Source organism: Heteronotia binoei, chromosome 12 (assembly GCF_032191835.1).
Source record: "Heteronotia binoei isolate CCM8104 ecotype False Entrance Well chromosome 12, APGP_CSIRO_Hbin_v1, whole genome shotgun sequence".
NCBI classification, from domain to species: domain Eukaryota; kingdom Metazoa; phylum Chordata; class Lepidosauria; order Squamata; family Gekkonidae; genus Heteronotia; species Heteronotia binoei.
Window position 1 is genome coordinate 22,005,225 of NC_083234.1, and position 24,640 is coordinate 22,029,864.

Consider the following 24,640-nt stretch of genomic DNA (forward strand, 5'->3'; position numbering starts at 1 on the left):
AAATTCCACATGGTTTTTCACTCAAAAGAATGCTTTTTGTTTGTTTGTTTAGTTTTCCTTTCCAGACAGTAAGGGGTTTCCTTCTAAATCCTTATAGCTTAACCCAAAGCACTCTGCCATGTTAAGTTGCTTCATCATTTCTAGCTAATGAAATAGATCAACCATGTAACCTTTAATGCTGGTCAGTTGATGTTGTGCTCCAGAAGATACATTATTTTCTCTTGAAGTAGTTTGCAGTATGATGCATGAGAAAGCTGGAATGAGATGGGAGAATGAATTGAGAATCGGCTGTTTTTCAATAGTGCAGTAAAAGAAGTCAACGTGAAGGAAATAGACTGCCTTCAAAGTGACTTTGTAGTCCTGTAACCTGTATGGTAAGAGGCAAATATTGCTTAAATATTTGAAGTATTTTTGCCTCATCTTTCTGCCAGACTAATTTTGGATTGATAAAATTACTGTCACTGTAGAACATGCATTACAATAGACAGTGGATGATCTGAAGCAATTCTTGGCCTGCCACACCTTTATGAGAGAAGTGATACCATGAGTGTTGATGTGCCCTTCTGCCATGTCCAACTCGCCTTCCACCCCAACCCAGTTTTCTAATCCATGCGACATGCCACTGGGAGAGAATGCTTTGTCCTCATCCTCCTTCCCTCCATAAGTTTGCACACAGGGTTTTAGCCTAGTCTTTGCACACCAGTGATTTGAGATGCAAAGCAGACTACCGGAGTAATTTCCCCCCAGTCAGTAGCAGTAAACAAATGCTATTAGCTGACTGAATGAGGGATATCGCTTTTGAGTTGGGTTTGAGTATGTGATAGCAGAATGTATTCTAAAGAATTCCTGAGGACTGTGCTTTCTATCATAAATACATGCTGATTTTTTTTTCCATTGAATGCATTTATGCATTGCCTTCCTGTCAACAGATTCAAAGCAATTTGCAGAGTAAAATATGAAAGATAAACAGAAATTCTTGCAGAGGTCGTTGGTTGTCTCTTCAAGAGTTAATGATGCATACTCTCTGACCTGCATTTTTCCTGACTTCCCTTCAGGGCATACTGTATTAACCATATACATATAATATATATTATATATCTAATGTATACATATAGTAGAATTTTATAACATTTTAGTATTGGCTTCATTTGCTAGGGAAATGACTTTTGTCATCATGGATTTATTTATTTGTTTTTCTTTCATAGGTCCCTTTTGATTTCTCATACTGTGGATTCTGGCAAAAAAGCAAAAAGATGGGTGTCAAAACATTTACCCACAATTCCCCCGCACACAGCCAGGAGATGCTCGGGAAGCTGAACATGTTGCGTAACGATGGGCATTTCTGCGACATCACCATTCGTGTGCAAGACAAGATCTTCAGGGCACACAAAGTGGTGTTGGCAGCCTGCAGTGACTTTTTCCGTTCCAAGCTGGTTGGACAAGCAGAAGAGGACAGCAAAAGTGTACTGGACTTGCATCATGTGACTGTAACCGGGTTCATGCCTCTTCTGGAATATGCATACACAGCAACACTGTCGATTAACACAGAAAATATTATCGATGTCTTGGCCGCAGCTAGCTATATGCAAATGTTCAGTGTTGCTAGCACCTGTTCTGAGTTCATGAAGTCAAGCATTTTATGGAACACTCCCAGTAGCCAGCAAGAAAAGGTGCTAGATACAGGACAGGAAAACAGTGCAAACTGCAACTTTACCTCTCGAGATGGCAGCCTTTCTCCAGTTTCTTCAGAATGCAGCATGGTAGAAAGAACCATTCCTGTCTGCCGAGAGTCACGGCGGAAGCGCAAAAGCTACATAGTCATGTCTCCTGGAAGCCCACTTAAATGTAGCACTCAAACAAACTCCCCACAGGTTCTGAATCCTTCAGCTTCCTATGCAGAGTCTAGAAGTCACCCTGTAGACTCTTCCTTGTCTTTTCCTTGGACTTTCCCTTTTGGAATTGACCGAAGGCTTCAGTCAGAGAAGGTGAAGCAAGTAGAAAATTCTCGGACTCTAGAAGTGCCTGGCCCAGCAGAAGCATCCAGAAGAATTACTGATTATGTGACTTGTGAGAGCACAAAGGTCAGTTCCCCTCTGGTGATTGAAGAAGATGTGCGTGTCAAAGTGGAAAGGTTAAGTGATGAGGAAGTTCACGAGGAGGTGTCACAGCCTGTCAGCGCATCCCAGAGTTCCCTGAGCGATCAGCAGACGGTTCCTGGAAGCGAGCAAGTTCAGGAAGACCTTTTGATCAGCCCGCAGTCATCTTCTATAGGTAGAATCGCTTGCACTTGTGTTCCATTCTGATTTTATTGGAAGCAATGTGGCCTTCCTTCTTTTCATGTAACATTCTAAGTGTTTGAGTGTAGTATTTTCAAGACACTGAAAAACTCTTCTTGTTAATGATACTGACTATTTTCATTCTACTTTCGCGAGAGTGTTGTGGCCATGAGAGTGTATAGTCATTAATCCCCTTTACAGCTCAGCACTGAGACTCTTCTGCAGCTCGGATCTTTTATTTTGTGAGCCTAGCACCATGAAGGGGGTGGGAACAGACTGGAGCCTTTCAGGGAGGAAATGTCTGAGCCGTGCAGTCATACTACTTCAGCTGCACCACTGCTTTAAGGAAGCAGGGATAGTGTTCCAGTGGGCACATGCCTCAACATATTTCTGTTGCTATTTTTGCACCGCGCTTCGAATAGCTCATATGTTGATGTTCTATATTGGTGGCGTTTCTGCTCAAATTAAATTGCTCAACCTATTAAGAGTTTCGTCGACTTCAGTGGTTGTGAATCCTCTTTAAATAGAAAGCACGCAAACGTTGGATGCATTATCTTGCTAGGCTCTTTATACCTAAACTGCCAGAAATTTGAGAGCATGATTTATAAATTAAAAGGGGGAGCAGAATTTATCTTCTGTCAGCCCTTAGCTAAAAAGTGGTTCACTAGACTGATGTAATCTGACCCCGTGCCCTTAAACACATGGAAGTGGGAGTCCAGGGAAGAGATGCCAGTGACATGTGATTGCTTGTGTGAAATCATTACAGTGATAGAGCAGTATATTGTTTCTGACAGCAATTAAGCAAAACCAAAAATTTTCAGTTGGAAGAGTAGTGTTATAATATAATGTTAAAGGCAAGGGCATGTCTTCTTGTACCCTCAGCTTGCCATACACTGGGATGGCACTATATAATAATAATGCTGAGCTCTGTATCCTGCCAGCCTCAAGGGTGTTCCTGTAAGAACACAGCCAAGGGCCTTGCCAGTCACTTGGTTTTCAGTGGTAGTTCTGCATGCACCTTGGATGTATTCCTGCACAGAGCTCCTGAGAAGCCAGGGAAATCCTGGCTTCTTGGGAGCCCTGTGAACACATCAGGCAGGTGCTGTAGCAACTTATCAAATTTTAGAACAAAGTTTGAGTCCAGTGGCAATTAAAACCAGACCTAAACGGCATACAAAACAAAAACAGCAGTTAAAAAACATTGGGCAGAACGGAAAGGATTTGTTATATCTGATCTGTTTTATTGTCATAAGGCTTTCCTTTGCTTGAATGCTGCTGATTTGTTGTCACCAATAAGCAACATCCTTGTGAGGTGGGATTTCAGGGTGGTTCAAAAGTCAGACCCTTGAGATTTTCCTAGGCATTCTGCAAGATGAGACCTCTTGCTGGGTTTCTGAATGACTCCACCACCTGACAGGGTTGAGTCTATGCAGGAGTCTCTGAAACAGTCTTCAAGAAGTTTCTTCCTGCACTAACCCCAGTTAAATAAATGCTGCTTTCTTTTGCAACCATTATTCATTTCAGAGGGTTCTTTCACAGGGGACATTGCAGGTAGGCTACACTTTGATGGTCTCTTTATCTTTTTCGCCACTTCTGCAGCAGAGATTGCCACACAAAAAAAGCAGTGATCCATAAGATATGTACCTGGTCGAAGATTCTGCTTTGCTTTGTTGTAGTTCCACAGTAGCCTTTGGATTTCTCTTAATTAAGATACTAATGTTTGCCAGCTCCTTCCAGTGAGCATCATACTGAAATTGTACTTGACAAATACTTTTGGAAGCAGCTGAAATTGTATACATAAACCAGGAATCTTGTGGCATCTTGCGGGCTACCATGTGTTCTTCTAATGGACTACAGCTCATTTTGTCGGATGCTTGTATAGTGTGTAAAAATGTTGAGTTGGATCCTATGACTACCTTCTACTAATATGGACCTTACAGTTCCTTTCTATCAATCCTTCAAGAAAGAAAGAAAGAAAGACTTGTCCCAGTAGACAAACAAAGTTTTCTCTGTTGGAGGAACATACAAGGGAAAGAAAGCATAAGGCCAGCTTAGTAGTTGAAAATGGTAGGATCTAAACCAGGGGTGTCAAACATGCGGTGTGGGGGCCAAATCAGGCTCCCGAGCAACTGGCTGTCATATGCTTCCTTCTCCTTATCTCTTGCTTCCTTCTTTATAACAGCTTGCTTTGCAAGACTTGCTCAATCACACAGGAACTACAGAGCAAAACCTCTATTTTCTCCATTGGCTGAGGCTCCTCCCTTGGGGACAAGGGATAGCTTTTCTTTGCCAGGCTCTCTCAATTGCACAGCAGAGCTACTGAGTGAAGCATCTCTTCCTTCTATTGGCTGAGGCTCCTCCCCCTCCTCATCCCTTGGGGAAGGAAGGAAAGCGCCAGAGCTTCCTTTGCCCAGTTTTCTGGATCCCATGGGAGAGCCATAAAGAAAGCATCTTTAAGGATCAATAAGTGCTAATATTTTAAGCTTGTTTTAAGTTGTGAATTTTTTAAAGTTTGTGTTTGTCTGTGTTCTTTATAAAGTTTATGTCTCTGCTACCTAATCTTAAATAGGTACACACATGGCCCAGCTTAGCCCATTATGGCCCTGCCCGACAAGGTCTCTTTTATGTCAGATTCGGCCCTGATAACAAATGAGTTTGACACCCCTGATTCTAAACTATAAAGTGGAGGGTATCATATAACAAAACATTGTGGGCAGAGCACATAAAGATTGAGGGTGCTTTTTTTCTTTTAAAAACAAGGGGTTGTGTTTAAATTGGATTTTAAGTTTCAGCTATGTTAATATCCATTTTAAAAATACAGTGGTTTGAAATGAAATGCAGGCTCAGTGCAGACAAAAAACTAATAAAGTCATCATATGGTGAAATACTTCATGTGTTTGTATTGTGAGATAGAGGTGAGAGGAGGGATTGGTGAGTCATCATCTGTTTCATCGATTGACCAGTTTACACACTTGCACAGATCTCATTTAAGCATAATACTTTTTCTTCATTTTTTTCCCCTAAAAAGAAAGCCCAAAAGTATTTTCAGACAGGCAAATAAAGTGTTCATGGTGTAAAATATATACTATTGTCACTTTTTGTTTTTATATTCACAGTTCTGTTTTAATCTGTGGATTTACTGGTGTAATGAAATCGTAGTTTGAATATATTACTAAACCTGAACTGCTAGCTGTGCAGACTTCTTATTAGGTTCAAGACAGACAAAAAGGAAGCTGGCTTCTGGAACTCATTACCATGAGATGCCATGATGGCCATTGGCTTAGATGTTTTTAAAGGGGAGGGTAGATAGACTTATGGAGGATCGGACTGTGATCACCAGTTAGTCATGATAACCACATGAGATCCCCAGGTGCAGAAGCACCGTATCTTCGACTGTCAGATGCTAGAGATCAGTCAGCAAAGAAATAGTCTTATGCATGGGTTCTATTTGCAGCCTTCCTACAGGCTGGAGTTGGACATAGGATGCTGGACTAGGCAGTTATTCTGATCCGAAATGATCAGATCTTAAACAATAAATCTATCTTACACAGACTTGGACAATTGGATAATCTAGCCTAGTCTTATGTATCCCAACTGGCAGCAGCTCTTCCATGCCTTGAGAATTGGTCTTTCCCAGACCTGCCACCTGAAATCCTTTAACTGGATATACCAGGAATTGAGCCAGCAAACTTTCTTCTTGTAAAGATTGTGAGTTATTACTGTTGGCCTCCCACCCACCCTTCCCCACTGTTTTGATTTTGCTCTTGACTTAAAATTCTTTTGTGGAAAGGGCGGGAGTAATTCTAGATAGGATTGCCCTGTCAAATAGCTATACATTGGGTATGCTCTAGACATTCAAAACAGATAAGTAGATTTACTTGCAGCCCAATTCAGAAGTCCCACCAAGTTCAGTGGGAGTCCCTGGTATATATCCTTAGGACTGCATCTCCAGTTAAATAATGAGCTGTCCAGGTATCTGTCAGTTTAAGAAGGATGATCAAGGTTCTCTGGCAAGAAAAATAGACATAAGACATTATGCTTAAGATCGCCTGCAACAAAAGTCCAGGCATTATCTGTCCAAAATAGCACTGTCAGTACGTAGCAAGCTAGCCTGATCTCATCAGATCTCGAAAGCTAAGCAGGGTTGGCCCTGGCTAGTCCTTGGATGGGAGACAACCAAGGAAGTCCAGGGTTGCAGCTCAGGCAGGAAATGGGAAGCCACCTCTGAATGTCTCTTGCCTTGAAAATCCTATGGGGTCAGCAGTGACTTGACAGCAAAAAAATAAATAGTGAACTCCAAGATTTGCTTTCCACAGAAGAACATGTAGTACAACCAGTTCCACATGTTCAAAATATCTTGTCTTCATCCACATACTGCAGAACTAGCTTATATCTAATGACATTTAAGATGAGTTTTGTGGTGTCTGTTTTTTCTATTTGTAATATATCACTATTACAGTTTGTGTGTATATGTGTATCAAATTAAAACATCGTTAATTTGGCTATTGTACTGAAGAGTACTAATCTTGAATGTATTTACTTGGAAGTTATTTAGGAAATTCCTTGGTTTTCAATGTATCTTAATTCAGCATCATTATAGTTAGAACATAACTGTTTTGGAGTTTATTGATCTGTTGGCCAATTGGGAGAGGGAGCTTGTGAGAGGATGCAAGATTTGGTCTATTGAGGGGCAAAAATTAGCATTTTTAAAAAGGACTTGTACCTAGATCTTTTGAGTTAACCCTGGTTCAATCCTTTGTGAGTGGTAATCAGCTAGGTTTTACTTATTGCTGTTGCTACTTTGTATTGTACCTTTTAATATGTCACTTTGATAATTTGACATTGCAGTGATAGTTCTATCCTTGGTTATGCAGGTCCAAGCCCAGTTTCCATCATAGAGGAAAAGGAAAGGAAAGGTCCCCTGTGCAAGCACCAGTCGTTTCCGACTCTGGGGTGACGTTGCTTTCACAACGTTTCACGGCAGACTTTTTACAGGGTGGTTTGCCATTGACTTCCCCAGTCTTTTACACTTTCCCCCCAGCAAGCTGGGTACTCATCTTACCGACCTCAGAAGGATGACCCATGCAATGGTCACTTCCAGACTAGATTACTGTAACTCACTCTGTGCTGGCTTGCCCTTGAAGCTGATCCGGAAACTACAGCGAGTGCAGAATGCAGCTGCTCGCCTGCTGACTGTATCACCTGTACGGGTGAGCATGTGGCCGGTGCTCCGCGGCCTGCACTGGCTGCCTATAGAGTGCCGGATTCGCTTCAAGGTGTTAGACCTGACTTTTAAAGCCTTACGTGGCCTGGGACCAACATACTTGCGGGACCGTCTCTTCCCGTATATGCCACGGAGGTCACTTCGTTCAGCCTCCCAAGATCTTCTGACTGTCCCCAGCCCAAGAGATGCCCATCTTGCCTCTACCAGGGCCAGGTCTTTCTCAGTCCTGGCCCCAGCCTGGTGGAATCAGCTCCCTATGGAGATCCAGGCCCTGCCTGGCTTGCTAGTCTTTCATAGGGCCTGCAAAACGGAGCTGTTCTGCCAGGTTTTGGGGTGAGGCAGTGGGCATCTATTTATTAGATTGGTTGGCTTCCCCTGCTGTACTATCCTACTGCGCTGTTTTGCTGCCTCGTATTGTTATGCCATCTGGTCCTGCTGAACTATTCTGTTGGACGGTATATTGAAATTGGTTTTACTGTAATGCTGTTTTATTGTTATGCTGGTTTTATTGTGATTTTACTATTCATGTTGTACTCCGCCCTGAGCCCCTATGGGGAACGGGCGGAATATAAATAAATAATGATGATGATGATGATGATGATGATGATGATGATGATGATGATGATGATGATGATGATGATGATGATGATGATGATGGAAGGCTGGGTCAACCTTGGGCCGGCCACCTGAATCCAGCTTCCGCCGGAATCGAACTCAGGTCGTGAGCAGAGTTCAGACCATAGTACTGCAGTACTGCTGCTTTACCACTCTGTGCCACGGGGCTGCTTTTTCATCATAGAATCTTCTGATAAATGAAACATTTAACAAAATAGATTATATTTACCCTATAATATTGAGTCTGAGTAGTGAGCTGTTTACTAGCAAGCCATCCTATCACATCACTAAATTTTTGAAGTATCTTGGCAGAAAACACTGAAGTCTTTACAGTGCTGTTTTTTACAATATAACACCACATTTGCTGAGAGTTTGTCTAAGAAAACTATGGGGAGAGATTATGAGGATTCATCCACATATGGCTGCATTTCTTCCAGCTAAACTGAGATTGATAAATGTTCTTTCCTTCACTGCCTAGGTTCAATAGATGAAGGAGTCAGTGAGGGGCTGCCAACACTCCAAAGTACCTCTGGTGGTAATGTTCATGATGATGATCGGTATGTACCAGCATAATGTGTAAAACATTCTGCAGTGTGTCGTAACACAAACATGCACATATATTCCATGTTAAGTAAAGTACACTCCAGTGTCTAAGGTAAAAATTGCAGGCAGCTGTGTTGGTCTAGTATAGGGGCCCCTACCCTTTTTGCAATCCTGTAGGTGCATTTGGAATTCTGAGGCAGTGTAGTGGGTGCCGCGCAAAATGGCTGCCACAAAATAGCTGTCACAGGAGGCGGAACCAGCCACAAAATGGCTGCTATTTGAGCTACACAACAAAGATCTTTTTGCTGGGGTGGCAGTTTTTAAGCAATGTTTTTAAAAGTTACCTTCCTTGGGGGCTCCTTTCCAGGTACTGATCCTGCTAAGCTTCCAAGATCTGATGAGACTGGGCTGACCTATAGCTCAATCTTTTCAGATCTCGGAAGCTAGGCAGGGTCAGTCCTGGCTAGTATTTGGATGGGAGACCACCAAAGTATATGAGGGTAGCTACACAGAAGCAGACAATGGCAAACTGCCACATCTGAATATCTTGCCTTGAAAACCCTGTGGAGTAGCCAGAAGCCTTGCTGTGACTTGATGGCCAAAAAACCCGAACAACTTCACTTAGAATTCTCCTGTGTATTTCCAGGTGACACTGAAAGGTAATGCCTTCCCTAGGATTACCTAGGGTAATCCATAAGTACAGTATGTACAGACATTTCACATGTTATCTGTGTGCCGAGACTTCTGCAGTGCTTGTGCAACAGCCGCAAAGTCAGTGTGATGTTATTTTATGGGTAGATTTTCATGCTTTGATCACCTGCTGTTTCCATTCTCCACAGAAAGTCCACTGTAATTAAAATATGTTTTGCATTCATTTGAGCATTTGATATAGCTCAGTTCAGTGAACTTTGTTTTCTTTTTAATTGCATGTTACAGCTTTCTTAGCATACATTCACATTTGTATTTTGATGTTTTACATACATGTGTCCTCGATGCACTTCTAAAAGAATGATTGCTTATCTCTTCAGATTGGAGACTGTCCAGTATCCTTACCAGCTCTATATTACTCCTTCAACCAGTAGCATAGAGAGGCCCAGCCCAAATGGTCCTGATAGACCTTTTCAGTGCCCAACTTGTGGTGTTCGATTCACTCGTATTCAGAACTTAAAACAGCACATGCTCATTCACTCAGGTAAGAATCATCATTCTTTCACTTTCCAAAGTGCAACAGTTTGGATTATAAATCGATGGATTGAGGAGTTTTAATTAAAAGCTCATGCTGCAGTTCAGCCCAGTAACCTCCACAAGACAATGTATGCAGTAGAAGTTGTAAAATTCAGTAAAACCTGAGAATAAGAACATAATAAGAGCCGTGCTGGATCAGACCACTGGTCTATCTAGTCTAGCAGCCTTTCTCACTTACTTGCCAGCCAATTTCTCTGGAGGGCCAACAACAGGGCATAGAAGGCCAAGATTTTCCCCTGAGTTGCCTCCTCGCTCTGAGATTCAGAGGTTTAGTGCCTCTGAATGTGGAGGTTCCCTTCAGCCACCATGGCTAGTAGCCACTGATAGATTGATCGTCTGTGAATCTATCTAATCGCCTTTTAAAGCTGTTTATTCCTGTGGCCGTCACTACATCCTTTGGCAGCGAATTCCACATTTTAGTAAATGAATCATTCTTTGGTCTCTGAAAGCCCAAACAATTAGGATTGCAGGGCTATCTTGAAAGGTTCCCCTCCATTCTGGAATTTTGCATGGCCAGCAGTGTCTCCCCCCACACACACTTCATTTCAGCTTTTATGAGGGTGCCCACAAATCCCTCATAATTTCATCTGAATGTAACATGGAAAGGATTCTACCTTGCTGTAGGAAGGAAGATAACCATATTGAAGTTTTTCCCTTAAAAAATAAAAAAAAAATGGAAGAGATGTGTGCTGCAGAGTTTTGTAAAAGTTCAATATGGCGTACATTTTTTTGTGAGTAAAGGGCAAAGAGCCTAAAACGGTTAATGTTAACCACATTTGCTTGGAAGTAAGGCCTACTTAAATCAGCTTGCGAATAAAGAGATTTAGGGTCGGAATGTCATTTGCAAAAGTTGGGGGTATTTAAAACCACAGGTTAATCCTTAGTTTCATTTTTCACTGAGCCACAAATGGCAATGAAATTGACACAGGAGAAGCCAAGCCTCTGCGTTTTCATCTCTGGGAACGCTGCAACCGCACTTTAAATATGCTTCTTAGTACTTGGCAAGGCATCGGTGCAGAGGAAAGATGTCCTCTTGCTACTAGCATTATATTCATAATGCCAGATGCGTTCCCATGCAGGACAGTATATGGTTTGGAAGCACATTGGCTTTACTAGTTGGACTACCAGTCTTTGCTGCGGATTATACAGGTTGGTTGAAAGCACACGTCCTTCAGGGGAACAACTAGAAAGGTTTAACAGAAACGCAGAATGTTACAGCACCATCATGTAAAACAGCTTTCAATGTGACAGAACGTAGAATGCTGCAGTTTCAGCCAACCTTTATAATCCGCAGCAAAGACTAGTTAGTCCAACTCCTCGATATTAAAAAATGCTTTTGAAGATTACAAGGGGGGGTTACTTAAATCTGCTGCCTTTATGACCTACTGAGACCATTTTTAAAAAAACATTTTTTTTAAAGTAATAAAGCCAAAGCGTTTGATCCAGAGACTCCCTTGTAAAACTGCACTGCAGGTTTAAATGACACATCCTGTGCAGAGTTAGGTCAACACTTGGGTCAAAGATTTATACTCACCATCTTTTGGAAATAATGGACAGGGTTTTCCCCCTCTTTTTTTTTTCTTTCTTTCTTTTAGAAGCTTCAGGTAACACACTCTGTGTGAGCAGAAGTAGCTGCTGCCCTTACACTCAGCGGTAGCTGGAATTTTGCCCACAGTGGTTTTCAGTTGTGGAGAGTCATTTTCCCCCCCCTCTCCCCTCCTGTCTTCTCACAGGCATTAAACCATTTCAGTGTGACCGCTGTGGGAAAAAGTTCACCCGGGCTTACTCGCTAAAGATGCATCGCCTGAAGCACGAAGGTAAACGCTGTTTCCGGTGCCAGATATGTAGTGCCACTTTCACTTCCTTCGGGGAATATAAACACCACATGCGGGTTTCCCGGCACATTATCCGCAAGCCTCGGATTTACGAGTGCAAAACATGTGGCGCCATGTTCACCAACTCTGGAAATTTAATCGTTCATCTGAGGAGTCTGAACCATGAAGCGTCAGAGCTAGCAAACTACTTCCAGAGCAGGTGAGGTGCACAGCAAAAACCCATCAGGGAAACATGCTTTTTTTTTTCCTCCTAAACCATCTCTTCCTGCTTTCAGGGCAGCCTGCAGTTACCTTTTCCTGTCAGGTTGCCATTTTATTGCTGTCCAGTGGGCTGTTGCATCCCTGTTATCAGTAATATCTGTTCTCTTTTTGGAATATGTAAACTGTGTATATATCAGGGCCAAAGCAGACAATACTGGGATTCTGGGTCCACCATGAGGATGCAGTGCAGTTTTTAGAGCTTGGCTTTTAACTTCAGATTGCCCTGGTGGGGCCAACCAGTCGGGGATTGTGGCACAGAGGCGATGAAGGGCTCCTGTCTCTCCATCCTGATATGCTGTGAAAGCAGTGGGGTGGGGTGACAAGAGCCCCTCACTCCCCACTCCCCACCCCCCACTGTAGTCCCCAGCAGAATTGGGACCTGGCAAAGTTTTGAAAAGTTAAAAACCAGGCTATAAAATGGCACTGTTTCCTATTGGCGGACTTGGCCCAGTATTGTCTAGTTTGACCTTTGGATCAGAGGGTGGGGGAAGTGACATTCAAGCTGCCTCACATGAAGTAACCCACCCAGTTTGCTGTCCTGGACTATCTACCAGCAAGCTAACGGTACAGAGTATAATGTTCCTTATTGCCAGTGTGCTGTAATAATCACTTTAACAGCTGCATCCAAAAGCAACAACACACCATTGAGGTGGCTGATTTGATCTGAAAGTCCTAATTTTGTTTTAACTATTTCTCCATTTTTGAAGTAGGAATTAAATGCACTTAATATGAATTAGATTCTCACCGATTTTATAGACAAAAAAGGCACCAGGCAAAGCTGACCTGTTAGGTTATCAGCTCTTTAAAAGGCTCATTGATTTCAGGAGAGCAGTTCAGCATCTGCTTATCTCTTCTACTTATATAAATTGATCAGATTTAAAATTGCCATATTTTGGCTGGATTGTACTCCATAGTATACCTGTTAAAACCTGTTGCTTGTACAAAAGTTTATTACTTGCTTTTAATTTACAGGTTCCCTTTTATTGGCCACAAAACAGCACATGAATGAGCTTTTGTAGAGCACCTTGCTTTTAACGTTGAGCTGTTGTTTTTGTATGCTGTGTCGGTTCCTGATTCTGACTCCATCATAGATGTGAAATGCTGGTACTGATTTTTGTTTACATAGCTGTTTCTCAAATTGTCTTTTTAATCATACTGGGTGAACAATATCTCTTTTCCATTCCACTCAGCAGGTCAATTATTGTATATATTCTATATACTGCAGTTTGTTTGTTTTTTGCATTAGTGAATTAAAAGCCTGGTCTAAATGCCTATCAAATAAAACTAGCTTGTTCATTAAATTCTGCAATACCGTTGGGTTGCACCCATTGTCTTGTGGAAGGCAGGACCTCAGGGATCGGAGGAGGGCGGCATGCTCACAAGCAAGACGCTCCCTGAGCCCTGAGTTCTAAAAGATCCTGGCCCCTCTAGGAGTGAAGATGCTATCCTGCAAGTCATGGGAAGAACAAAATTCCTCTAGAAGTGTTTTGTGTTGGCTGGATTTCTTCCTGCCAGAATCTCCATCATCCCTTTTTTGTTATTCAGAGGTCTGTTTGAGGCCTGCCAAGGTTTGCCCTTCCCAGGAATGTTCACTGTCTCCCTTGAGAGCCAGTTTGGTGTGGTGGTTAAGAGTGGTGAACTCTAATCTGGAGAGCTGGGTTTGATTCCCTACTCTTCCTCCACATGCAGCTGCTGTGTGAAGAACATAAAAGAAGCCATGTTGGATCAGACCAGTGGCCCATCCAGTCCAACACTTCGTGTCACACAGTGGCCAAGAAAACCAAGTGCCATCAGGAGGTCCATCAGTGGACCAGGACACTAGAAGCCCTCCCACTGTGCCCCCCCAAGCACCAAGAATACAGAACATCACTTGCCCCAGACAGAGAGTTCCAACAATATGCTGTGGCTAATAGCACTGATGGACCTCTGCTCCACATGTTTATCGAATCACCTCTTGAAGCTAGCTGTGCTTCAAGACCTTGGGGTCAGTTGCAGTTCTCCCAGAGCTATTCTCTCAAGAGCTCTCTCAGTGCCACCTACCTCACAGGGTGTCTGTTGTGGGGAAAGGAGATTGTAAGCTCTGAGGTTCTGAACGAAGGGCAGAGTATAAATCCAGTCTCCTCTTCTTCCTATCTGTGTGCTTCCCTGGGAGCAACCATCTCATAGGAATTGCCTTTCACTAGCAATGCGGGTTGTTTGGACCAGTAGAAAAACCTTGGGAGTTCTAAATACGATTCATGGACCTGATTTTTCCTCCCTACCTTTATCATTTTATTAATCTGATTCTCTATCACTGTTTCTTCTTTAGAATAAACATCCATTTATTGCAGGAAAGCACTCTGTAGATAACAGTACACTGTGCATTTCTTATACATCTTCAGTGGAGTCAGAATTTTAACCCACACTCTGCGGGAAAAAATACAAGATTGACCTTCTGGTGCATTTCCAGGTGAAATTTTGGTATCCTTTGGGCCCATTTACAAAATTCTGGCCTTCATGTAGAAGGTCTCTTGAAATGGCTTCAGGTTGTTCACCGTTTGTATGGTTGTGGTGACTTTTGATTGGACCGCTTTGCAATGCATTAGAGGCAATTGCCCCGGCCATGTTCCGAGTCCTTCACATAACACATGCAACCTGAAGCTTTCTGAAGGGTTCTCTGCATGGCAGCCGTAACAGGTGCTACACTTGATCTTAGCCAAAAGGCCGAGAAGAGACTCATCCATAAAAAGTTTTTTCCTGAGGCCATCTTAACACTGTGCAGGGAAGGTCATTTTCCTCATTTGCCTATGCAATGCTGTAATTAGCCAAAACATATTCCCTGTTTCACTAACACTCTCTCTTGCCCTTTGACCTCCCTTGCAGTGATTTCCTAGTACCGGACTACTTAAATCAAGAACAAGAAGAGACCCTCGGCCAGTATGAGCTAGGAGAGCACGGATTTGAAAGCAGCTCCTCTGTCCAAATGCCTGTCATTTCGCAGGTCTCATCAACTCAGAATTGTGAAAGCACTTTCCCCTTGGGGCCTCTGGGTGGGTTGGCAGAGAAGGAGGAAGACATGCCAGAGCAGCCAAAGACTATTGTAAGTGCCGAGGCAAGCCGAGATGAACCCCCGAAACCGGGGCTCTCGGCTATTACTATTGAGTAAGTCAGAGGTTGGTTTCATTTTTGTCTTTTTGGAAAGTGCCTGTGTTTGGTCTTGTACATTTTAATTTAATTTTCAGAATGGAGTGGGGGAGAATGCATCCCCTTTATTATTTTGTAAGCTATGCTGTTAAAACCATAAACTGCAAGAGACATTTACACTATTTTCACAATTGAGCAGCCACTTCCACAGAAACATTCAAGGCTGAAATGCACAGTAAAAATTTTCTCTGAACATCACATGCACTTCTAAAGAAAAACCAAGCACACACAAGCTCCAATTATTCTGCAGTTAGCACCAATCACTGAGAGATTCTTTCTTCCCCACCCCCCACCCCCACCCTGGTTTTTGCAGAACTTCTTGAAAAGAAGGGAGATTGATGGCTCTCAAAATGACAAATAATGTGTCAAGCACTGAACAGACATTTGATGAACACTGGGTAATCATTTGAGTATTTTCGCGTAAGGAATTGCTTTGGTCTTTTACTTTTCTTGGGCATGCAGTAACTGTTACTGAAACTTACAAGACCTCCTCTGTTTTTTAAAAGTGGATGATTGATTGGATTTGGCAAAGCAAGGAGAGGGAACATGCCCCAGTATGTTCACCTCTGGTATGCCACTCCTTTTTAGAAACTGTTCGTTGAAATGGCCTTATCTGGATTTTATTCTCTGAAGTCTAACTGTTCTCTCTGGTCAAGAAATCCCAGTGATGTTCAGTAACTTGGGATAGTGAGAAAGAGTGACAAAGGAGAGAGTTTACAAAGGGCAAAAAAAAGAAGAGTTTTTGTGCATTAATGCGGTTATACATCTTTGTGTGTACTTACCGTGGTTTTATTAGTCTGTTTTAGATTAAAAAAACAAGCAGTTTATTTTCTTTTTTGAGGCCAAGTTTCTAACCCAAATGGGTTTGTTTACAAAAGGCCTGTTAGCAATGATAAAATGTTCTTATTCTAAAACATTTTTTATACCCTTGGCCAAGCTGGTTTCATAAAAGCCATTCCTCCAGCTTGCATACATGGCTCCAGCAAGCAATAATCTGAAAGACTTGCCATTTCAAACCCACCCCACCAGTTTATAGAAGGTCGAAAACACATGATATACAGCATTTCAAGCCAACAGTTTTCATTTCATTGCCAATGTCTTCTGTTATTGGTAAGACTTAGAAATTTAAATTAAAGGTTATAGTCATTCATTACTCAGTTTTGGAGCATCTAAAGCAGTCGAGCTTCATAATTCATCTAATACAACCCCCCCCCCCCCCCCGAAGTTAGATTTATTCAAGGTGGTGCTGGTGAATTTCACATCATTGCCATCACACAATGAAAATTGGTAAAGGGCTGATAGAAACAAAAGTCTCAAGTAACTGTGGTGGTCAGATAACAAGGTTGATGTTTTGTGCAGCAGTGCTTGAAGGCTGGAAAACTGGCAGCCAGTTTCCAGGGAATGTGATACTTCTGCCTATAGCACATCCACCCAATCTAAGGAGACAACTCCTTGCACTTCCCTGCTATTTTAGTAAAGGGCTTCACAGATAAATACTTATTGATTTTAAATTAGTGTTCTGTTAAATAGTTTTTTCTTCCCATAAAATTTCCAGCAGATTTTTAAAAAATCAAAGCATCCTTTCCAGATTTGTAAAAAAAAAAAATTAAAAAAAATCCACCATTTTGGGCAAGAGATATAAATTCTTAAAGAACTGGTAGCAAAGGATTATGGGGCTTGGAAGATGTACTGTGACTTGGGTGGCTTCATCATCAGCTTAAAAACCAGCAAAAGAGACTGCTCATTATTGGTACAGTGATCTTAGCATTCTAACCATTATGTAGGAGCGATTCTCAATGGTAAAGAGCGCTGATCCATTACAGATAGATCCGTGCTTGACAGGTAACCCAGCAAGCAAAGTGTGTAGCTGTTTTTACCTTCTTGTCCATAGACCAGTTTGTTCTGCTCACACATGAATCTTACCAGTGTAATTGTTAATGAGGAACAAGCTCTAGAGCAGGTCATCTACATTAACAGGGTTTTAGGAAGAGTTAAAATGTGGTATCAGACACTGCAAACTGCTTTCCGAAAATGGGGAAAACACTAAAAGAAGACAGTCATAATAATTGTGCTTTGAGCTCAGAAGTTTATTTCCAGCGTCCTTACAAAAACAGAAGTGAGACTGGTTTTCTGTTTGCATGAACTGTGGGGCTACTGTCTTGTGTCACGGTTTCTTTAAAAGTCCTCATCTTGTTGCATTTATTTAGTATTCTTAAATCTCAGCCCAGTAAAGGTTCAGTTCATAATTCTATCTTTTCACAAGAGAGGGGTTTTTTGTACAAAAAAAAGAGTTTATTTTCAAAGGAATATGCCCGTGTCCATAGAGCTGCCTACCAATGAAACAAGTTGTTGTTGTTGGGGTTTTTTGGTTCTGGAATTTTTTGCTTGTTTAACAACAGAGAGAATTTCCATTGTTAGAAGTGCTTTAAGATGAAACACTGTGGAGGACAATTGAGGATCAAAAAAGCAGGCCAGTTACTAATTCTTTGACCCACCTAGAACATATAGCCTCAGTGGTTTTTAGACTAAACTGACTTGCAGATTAAGATGTCTTTCTTGCACCCTAAGCAATCTAGAAACAAAGCCTTAAAAAAAAAAGAATCAGAGATAATAAATGGACACCTTGTGGCCTATCTCGGCATCAGGTTCCTTTTTTCTTGCCCCTGAAAGCCTAGATGTTCTGGCCAGTGCTTGGGCAAATCCAGGTCTTAGGGCCAATCTAGATGGGATGTTGTGGGTCCTTTAAACAGTACTGTGTTCCTTTAAATAGCTGGTGCAGGCAGGCCCAAATGCAGACTTGAGACTGCAGCCCTTCTTCGCAGTGGTCTTGCTCCAAATCAAGAGCACATATATCATTATTCAGAAAGCTATAAGGAGCTTCATTCAGTGTTCTCTTGCAGAGTGCATGAATGAACCAGCCCCCAAGCAGTTTGATCGCTGAGGTTTACTACGGCCTTAAAAGTCTGGCTATCTCGGCTTTAAATTAAAGTTTTAAAAAATCATGACAAAAATCGTATTTGTAGAATGATATTTCCAGCATAAGATCGTAAAATTGGGTTCACTTCAGTGACAGAGTAGAGTCCTCTTAATCAGCTGTTGGCTCGATGCTTACTGTCCAGCTCAATCCCTACAGTGGCTTGGTGGAGCATTACATCATGTATGTACGTATCTCTCAAGTATCAGGATGTACTGTACAGCTTTCCCTTCTGTGACTCGTAACGAAAAAAGAATTTTAAATTCAGATGGAAGGGGTCTGTTCCCACACAGTTTTGAAAGAGGCACCGTCTGGGGCTACAGTCCACACCTGACATTTCCCTCCTCACTTCTCTCCCGCACAAGGAGCAGAGTTGCACAATGCTGTGAGGATTAAGAAGGTGTTTAGCTGTTGTTGTTTTTTCTAATGTGCCGCCAGATCACGCTCCCAAAGGGCCCAGTGGAGAGTGTATGTACATTGGAGATGAGATAATGTTTCCCCAAACTACAATATGGAATTTCAACTTCATGTAGCATAATGTCTTTCTATCACCAGCTTGTTTCCCTTGGATGCGTGTTTGGGAAGTCAATTTGACCTCTCTTCTCAGGCTGACCAATTTTACGCTCACAGTTCTAACGCTGAACATACTAGTCAGCTAAAATTGTTGAGAATAGTTCTAGTTTTGGCACTTATCCTTAGACTGAAAAGTGTAAATGTGATTTTCTTTTTTCTTTTTAAACGAAGCGACCAGTGCCAGTGTAGCAAAAGAAACATTATAGAGAGATACTATATTTTATAAACCTATAGTCCCTAGGCCCAAAAAGAGATTAAGATTGTATTTTTTTAACAAATTTGCAAATTTTTAAAATAGTGGCTTTGGCCAATTTTTTTTAACTTTGTTTTTTGGCTACTAATATTTTCTTCACCAGCCTCAAGATAGAGGAGGGTTAGATCCTGTATCCCTCCCCCCCCCTCCCTTTCTTAGAGTCTGCCGAACTCCCTGCATCAAGAATGGTTTGGATGACATGTAATACAAAAGAGGCAATTTCTTCTCCTTGGTTGCCTTTCTGCAAAAGGCATTTCTTTTCTTATCCCAGTCAAGAACAAAACGTCACCGTTACTGACCTCCGACTTTGCAAGAACAAGCAGTCCGTGCCTGTATCCAGGCTAGTATTCTGCTGTATTACAAGGCTTTTGTGGGCCACGTTTGGCCGGGAAGCGGGGTAGAAATATATACAGCTAAATAACTAGAGCTTATCAGTAGAAGAAAGCTGGTATTAAAAATACAAAATCTATTTTTAAACGCAAAAATAACCAGTGTGTGCGTGTGTGTTTTTTTTTTGTTTTTGTTTGTTTCTAATTCTCTGTATGGTATTGAAGTCCTTCGGTGGGTCCTATAAAGCTCACCCAGAGATTTGACTGTGTTAAAGGTGCTTTCAAGTAGCACTGTGGTGACCCAGGAGGGTTTCAAGACACCTGAAAAGGGGCAGGGCCATGGCTGCTGCTTGCTGCCGATATTTGGATAGCCCTGAATAACAGAAGCCTGAGGTTGCTTTCTGGCTCCGCTTCTGCAGTGCCGACTGTCTCTGGGTCTTTAGAAGAATCTTGGGGGGAGGGAGTAAAGTAGGAATTGAGGTCTTATGGGAGACCCCACAACAGCAGCCTCCCTTCCCTCTTTTAACTGTGCCAGCCTTCGGTCACCAGCCGCCATCTTGTTCATCTTCCCTTGTCCGTGCCGACCGCAGCTACACTACTTGGCATGTTTATTGACTTAATGGAAATGTTTTTTGGGTTTGTTTTTTTTGTTTTGTTTTGTTTTTTTAATGTTGAAATACACTTTGCATTTTATATACTATATCTGGCTATTAGTATTTTTCAGGAACCCATAGTTCTAGGTGGCTATATATATATTTTTGTGACTTTTTGTAAACTAAAGTGCCGTTTCACTGTTACAATCATTTTTAGAGTTCTTGTAATCAATGTGAATATCATGGTTTTTTCAAATCTGTTCTGAGCCTGTAGTGTTCGCTTTTGTGATTCTATGTGTAATGTATATATTCTGTATAGTTACATTGTACTGAAATATTAGCTTGTTTGATATAAGAAGAATATGTATTGGGTACCTTTTTTGCTAGCCTGGTTGTTTAATCTTTAAAGAAAAGAAAACCCTTCAGAAATTTTTAAAAAATCTCCAGATTGGTCTCATTATAAGTCAGAATTAAGAGGGAAGAAAAACTAGTTTTGAGTGTCTTTGGATAGAAACATGATGCTAAGATTTTTCATTAAAATATTAATGTTTTATGGAGTAAGTACCTATTTCGGTGTCATTATTTTTCTGTAGTTTAACATACTTACAAAGGGCGCATGACCCTGATAAATTAAAAGAATACATGTCATAAAAACATAACGTCCCAGTGGACCTCTCTACACAAACTTCAAGGAGGCAATTATCCATAAAGAGTTGTCCCAGGCGGGTGTTCCTTCCACCAACATGGCACACAGAAGGCTCACAGGCCAAGAGCTCTTTGGCTCACAGATGTTAAAGTGCCTGCAGGAAAGGAAGGGCAGTTATTGAGCCCAGGTTTTCTTCCACTGTTTTTTTAAGGTTCCTAGTTCATTCCGTAATTTTCGAGCACTGTTTCCCTGCTCCAGAATGGAGCCCAGGGGCAAGTCTGGCCTTGTCCCAGTCCCTGCAGATATATCATGAACACACCTGTTTGATGTGCGTACCAGTGGGGGTGGAAAGTGCTGTCAAGTCACAGTAGACGTACGGCAACCCCACAGGGTTTTCAAAGCAAAAGGTGGTTTGCCGTTGTTTTTTTGCCTAGTTCCTCTCACGCCTGCTTTCATGTCATGGCTCTGGTGTTCCTCAGAAGCCAGGGATGAGCCTGCTTAGTTTCCAAGGATCTGATGAGATCAGGCTAGCCTGGGCTATCCAGGTAAAAAAAGTCTTATTTAGAACACATCCACAGTCTGAGATTACACTGTTCACCGCACATTTTTAAAGGAATATGCCCACTTTAGTGAACCAGTTTGGTGTAGTGGTTAAGTGTGCAGACTCTTATCTGGGAGAACCGGGTTTGATTCCCCACTTCTTCACTTGCAGCTGCTGGAATGGCCTTGGGTCAGCCATAGCTCTGGCAGAGGTTGTCCTTGAAAGGGCAGCTGCTGTGAGAGCCCTCTCAGCCCCACCCACCTCACAGGGTGTCTGTTGTGGGGGAGGAAGATAAAGGAGATTGTGAGCCGCTCTGAGATTCGGAGTGAAGGGTGGAATATAAATCCAATATCTTCTTCACTGCAAAAGGAAAGACTGTTGGGTCCAGACTCAAGGACTGGCATAGCCAGACACCTGCAGTAACCCACAACATTGCAGGATATACCATGCAAGACACCTCTTCAAACTTGCCCAGAGTCCCCTTCAACATCACACTAATTCTGTCTTGCTCATTTCGAGAGCCCCCACCTCAAGTAGGGCTAAAAGCAGGCCTGGATTTGCTGGTCTGCTTTCGTTAATCTTTCGTTTTTGAAGGATCCAAACTAAATTTGTAACAGATAAGCAAGTCTCAGTATTGCATAAGAAAAACTCAGTTGTTACTGGTGGTGCTGCGGGAAGTTAGCACTATGCAGTGCACAACAAAGTGTAATATATATATTTCAGTTGCAGAGGCACACCCCCTTCCTCCCTGCCTTTCCCCTATTAAGGGAAAAGTTTTTGTGTGAAATTGGCAAAGCATAGATTTATTTCAGGGCGCATGTGACATAAATTATAAACAACTGTTATGTAACCACCTGTTGATGGATTTGAAATTAATAACATTTAAAGAAAAGGGCAAACAAAACCAAAGAGAGAGCTTGGTTGTGTTTTAAATAAATATCTTTTGGCTGACATTTTCTCCCCCTAGATGTTCCCACAAATCCTAGTGAAAAGCTGGATTTGAAAGATTGTCAGATGCATTTACTACTGGGAAGCCTGAGGAAATCCTCCAGCTGTTAAGGACAAGCTCTTGTTTATATTCTACGAGAAGAGGAGGGACCAGAATTAGGACTGTACCAGCACCAAGACCAGGAAAGGCAAAGAGGTAGGGGCAGGAAATGCTAGCCAAGCGACAGGAGACGCATCACACAGAGAGGCACAAGGCCTGAGGAAGCTTTTCTGACCACTGTGACCTTGTTTCACCAAGGTATTCTTGGGGTATTTGTAAAACCAGGCAAGAAGCCATTGTAGCCGCTGCTCCTTCTACAAGACAGCAAAAAAAATATGGCTCTACAGGGGCGTAGAACTCCACTCTCAGCTGTGCAAGAGGGCACTGGGGCACGAAGTTTTAGCTGGCTGCTCAGGGGTTTTAGCTTCCAGCTTTGCAAGCATTTTTCCTTCCGTTAGCAACAATGATGGGGCACCTTCTTCTAAGGTCCACAGGATTGGCCACCTGATCCAATCTTTTTGAAACTGGGGGGTGGGGGTTGAGAAGAGGCACCAGCAGCTATGCTGCAAATTTGGTGCCTTTACTTCCGTCCTCGACCCACTCCTGTCCAGCTTTCGCCCGGGTCATGGGACGGAGACGGTGTTGGTCGCCCTGGTGGATGACCTTCAACGGCATCTGGATCAGGGCGGCTCGGCGGTGCTGATGTTGTTGGACCTGTCGGCTGCGTTCGACACGGTCGACCATCGGTTACTGACCTGCCGCCTCGCCGACACGGGGATTCAGGGGTTAGCTTTACAGTGGCTTTCCTCGAAGGTCGGGGACAAAGGTCGTGACTGGGGGTGAGCTATCCCGGAGGCGCACGCTTGATTGCGGAGTGCCTCAGGGGGCGGTTCTCTCCCCGATGTTATTTAACATCTATATGCGTCCCCTTGCCCAGATTGCCCGAAGGTATGGGCTGAGTTTTCACCAGTATGCTGATGACACCCAGCTCTATCTACTTATGGACGGCCGACCAGTCTCCGCCCCAGAAAATCTAGACTGGGCATTACAGGAAGTGGCTGGGTGGCTCAGACTGAGCGGGCTGAAGCTAAATCCGGCGAAGACAGAGGTCCTTTGCTTGGGTCGTCGGGGTCTGGGGAGGGAAATCCCCCTACCAGCTTTTGACGGTGCGCCACTGATAGCGGCGAACAGGGTCAAAAGCCTGGGGGTACTATTGGAGTCCTCCTTAACTATGGAGGCTCAGATAGCAGCCACTGCCAAGTCCGCATTTTTTCATCTTAGGCAGGCAAGGCAGTTGGCCCCCTTCCTGGAGCGCGACGATCTAGCAACAGTGATCCATGCCACGGTCACCTCGAGGTTGGCTACTGCAATGCTCTCTACATGGGGCTGCCTTTGTGCCGAACTCGAAAGCTGCAGCTAGTGCAGAATGCCGCGGCCCGGCTGCTGCTAGGACTCCCAAGAAGGGATCCGCACTGGCTGCCAATAGCTTACCGAGTCCGGTACAAGGTGCTGGTTATTACCTTTAAAGCCCTATATGGCCTAGGACCTGCCTACCTGAAGGACTGTCTCTCCCCACATGTTCCCCAGAGAGTACTGAGATCAGGAACTCAAAATCTCCTAGTTATCCCCGGGCCAAAAGAAGCCTGCTTAAAATCTACCAGGGACCGGGCCTTCTCTGTTATGGCCCCTTCCTGGTGGAACCAGCTGCCGGAAAAGATGAGGGCCCTGCGGGACCTTGCTCAGTTCCGCAGAGCCTGTAAGACAACTCTCTTCCGGCTGGCCTATGACTAGCTGGTACAAGAAACCAAGTGTGGTTATACTAGATTTCTGCTGTCCCTAATGTTTTAAATGGTTTAAATGTCTTAAAATTTTAAATGTATTAATTATTTTAACTGTTTTTATGCTTAAATCTTATTTATGTGAAATTTTATGCTGTGAGCCGCCCTGAGCCACTTGCTGGGAAGGGCGGGATATAAATCATAAAATAAATAAACAAAAAGCATCCCTTTCCCAAGGCCCCAGATAACCCTGGATGGATTCTCCATTATAGCCTACGGGTCCCATATTTTTGCACACCACTATTATGCTTTTCAGTATGATTTGTAAGCTATTTTGAGTCACAGTGAAAGTGGGATATAAATATTTGAATAAATGAGTAGTTTGGGCAGGTTGATAACGTTTCAACAACTTCCTGTTTGTTAGGTTAGGCAGGGTTCTGACAATGATTGTTCCACCTCTGTTACACTTGACGTAAATTAGTCATAATTCACTAAAAAAAAAATTACCCCAAGTAGACTGCAAGAGTTCCCCCCCTCCGTGAGTGCTGGTATATTTTGTAAGGGTCAGTGCAGTGTGATGGTCCAAGGCCAGGTCTACCAGTATAGTGGAAAGGGGTGGGTAGACCTGTTTTCTGGAGGCCAGGTCCATCAATAATAATAATAAGGAAGGGAAGGGTAGTCCTGTTCTCCAGAGGCCTGGTCTACCCACATAGAGGACAACATTTTCTGTTATAAAATTTCATTTGATTCTGTTTTCTCTTGTAATATTTAAATTATTAATAA

At 42.8% G+C, this 24,640-nt stretch overlaps 1 protein-coding gene across 3 annotated transcripts in view; it reads left to right on the forward strand.

Annotated features, from left to right (window-relative positions):
* The window catches only part of ZBTB44 (zinc finger and BTB domain containing 44), a 34,108-nt gene extending 17,910 nt beyond the window's left edge, over positions 1 to 16,198 (forward strand). For 2 of the 3 annotated variants that reach the window (XM_060251189.1, XM_060251188.1), the window contains exons 2-6: positions 1,206 to 2,271; positions 8,594 to 8,672; positions 9,687 to 9,850; positions 11,637 to 11,937; positions 14,862 to 16,198. In XM_060251189.1, the coding sequence (XP_060107172.1) occupies positions 1,254 to 2,271; positions 8,594 to 8,672; positions 9,687 to 9,850; positions 11,637 to 11,937; positions 14,862 to 15,144 (1,845 nt within the window). In that variant the 5' untranslated portion in view covers positions 1,206 to 1,253 and the 3' untranslated portion in view covers positions 15,145 to 16,198. The remainder of the gene's footprint in view (positions 1 to 1,205; positions 2,272 to 8,593; positions 8,673 to 9,686; positions 9,851 to 11,636; positions 11,938 to 14,861) is intronic. The other variant, XM_060251190.1, reaches the window with a different exon arrangement.
* The last annotated feature ends 8,442 nt before the right edge of the window (positions 16,199 to 24,640 follow it).